This window comes from Otolemur garnettii, unplaced genomic scaffold, assembly GCF_000181295.1.
Source record: "Otolemur garnettii isolate 467f Iridium unplaced genomic scaffold, OtoGar3 scaffold00228, whole genome shotgun sequence".
Classification (NCBI taxonomy): domain Eukaryota; kingdom Metazoa; phylum Chordata; class Mammalia; order Primates; family Galagidae; genus Otolemur; species Otolemur garnettii.
The window spans coordinates 1496866-1499142 of NW_003852623.1; the positions used below are offsets into that span (position 1 = coordinate 1496866).

A 2277-nucleotide genomic window follows, 5' to 3' on the forward strand; every position below is an offset into this window, starting at 1 on the left:
ATGCATTTATGAAACAGGACCGCTGGAGCTGGCCCAGGGTTTCCATAGGAGCTGCCTCGGAGCCCATTCCATGCGTGCATGTGTGTAAACAGCTGACAGAACCGGGTTACGCTCCGGAGACTTTGTTCCTCGTCACCCAAGTGAAAATGTTTGGTACACAACAGAAGGGTTTACCCTACAGAAATCACCTTCACTCGGCTGCAGGGAGGTTGGTGACAGCACGCCCCACGATGGCTAAACACCGAGACAAGCCCACAGGCACTTCCCGGGGCGACGCGGAAGCTCCCAAGTCAGGACCAGTCAGGGCCGGAGGTGCGGGCGAGCGGCTCAAAGGCTTTAGAGCAGGCAGAGCCTTCCTGATCAGCGAGTGTGCGACAGGACACCCCCCCACCCACCCATCGTCAAGGCCCCGGGTTGAGCTCGCGGCCGCAGGAGCCTATTTCTAGGCGGGCTTGAGCAGTTCAGGGGACCCAGTCCGGGTCTCAGTTTCCCCAGCGAGCCAGCTCCGCCCCGGGAAGCCCAAGTCCGCGGCAGAGCCTCCCGTAACCGCAGGCGGAACGGAGGTGACAGGAAGGAGGCGGGGAGCGCGGGCGCGTGCGACCCGGACAAGCAGTGCGCAGACCCCGCGCCGGGAGGGGCCGTTGCCCAGGAACGGTCCGTGCCTGCAGCGCGTGCTCGCCCTAGTGCGCGCGCGCGCCGGGGGCTCCGGACCCCCGTTACCAATTCGCCCTCGACCCCAACCGGCCTTTTCTCGAGCCGGGAAAAGGGCCCTAGGCGACGCGCTGCTCGCTTCCGCCCCGGTCCCCGGGCCTCCCGGGAGTCCGAGCGCGCCCCCGACTAAATCTGCATGTTAATGAGGGGCGGGGCGACGGGCGCGGCGGCCTCGCGCCGCGCGTGCCGGGACGCACCGCAGGGGGCGGCGCGATTGTGAGGTGGCGCTGACGCACGTTCCGGAGTTCTTAAGCGGCAAGGGCGGCGGCGGCGGTGGCGGCGCCCAAGCCGGTGTCTGGAGGCGGCGGCGGTCGCCGCGAGGGTTGTCGGGGTCGAAGTCGATACCCCCTGGCTCAGTCACGGTGTCCCTCTCCCAGTGACTCCCCTCTCCTTCCACCACGGCCACGCCGCCCCAGCTCCAGCGGCTTCCTAAGCGGTGCAGGGGACAGGGCGCGTCTCTTCCCGCTGCCGCCGCCCTGATAAATGAGGGACTTCGGGGTTGGGGTGCTGCAGACCGCCCCGCTCCGAAGCAGCAGCCCCGGGTGTCTGTTCAGCGGGGAGGCGTACAGTCACTACGCCGCGGGGTCCGTCTCCCAGCTGCCCTCCGCCACGCCCTTCGGCCCCCTCTCGCCGCCACCGTTGCCTGTCACCGGCTTCTCGAAGGCCGCCTCCCCCTTTTCCATCCCCCTAGGCGGCGGTGCGGGCGGCTCGGCCGCCGCCGCTTCCTCTTCCTCCCCGTTCCTGGCGCATCAGCAGACCATGCAGGATGAGCTGCTGCTGGGGCTGACACAGCAGCCGGCGCGGCCGTTCTCGGGGGCGGCGGCCGCGGAGAAACTCCCCAACCACCACCCCGGCGGCGGCACGATCGCGGGTGTGACCCACCTCCTCCCCTCCCAGGACTTCAAACCGAGTCTGCACCACCCCTCCTCCTCCTCCGCCTCCTCCTGCTGCTGCTGCCGCACCTCCTCCCCGCAGGACTTCAGTAAGCGGCAGCAGCAGCAGCAGCTGAGCAACCAGAAGAGGAAAGAGTTCAGCCCTCCCCACCTTCCCCACCCTCCGGACTCGAAGCCGCCACCGCCACCGCCGCCGCCGCCGCTGCTCCTCTGCCCCGGCCGGTTCAGCCCACCGCCGCCGCCTGGCCCTCTCCTCCAGTCGGCGCCGCTCGCCCAGCGCCAGCAGCAGCAGCCGCCACCGCAGCCGCAGCAGTTCAGCCTCCCGCACCCGCAGCACCACCCGCGGCAGGACTTCGCCCCGCGGCAGCGTCCGGCCGACCTGCCCCAGCTCCCGCAGCTCCCGCCCTCGCCGCCCGCAGCCCCGCGGCGCCGCCACGGAGGCGCGGGCAGCCCTCGCAAGACCCCAGCCGCGGGCGAGGGCAGCTCTGCCGAGCCCTCCAATGCGGGCTTGGCCCCCTCGACGCCGCCGGTGAACCCCGCGCTGGGCTCCATGGAGTCCCCCAACCACCCTCTGCTCAACAGTCCCAGTAACCTCCTGCCCGGCGGGGCGCTCGGCTCCGGCGCCTTCAGCAGCCTGCAGAGCCCGGACCTTCCGCACCCGGGCGGCGGCGGC

General features: G+C 70.6%; 1 protein-coding gene across 1 annotated transcript in view; it reads left to right on the top strand.

The window, feature by feature from the left end:
• The first annotated feature begins 1015 nt into the window (after positions 1-1015).
• Positions 1016-2277, top strand: part of CPEB2 (cytoplasmic polyadenylation element binding protein 2) — a 67734-nt gene continuing 66472 nt past the window's right edge. Inside the window, exon 1 of the mRNA XM_012812871.2 lies at positions 1016-2275. Coding sequence (XP_012668325.1) covers positions 1195-2275 — 1081 coding nt within the window. The 5' untranslated portion in view covers positions 1016-1194. The remainder of the gene's footprint in view (positions 2276-2277) is intronic.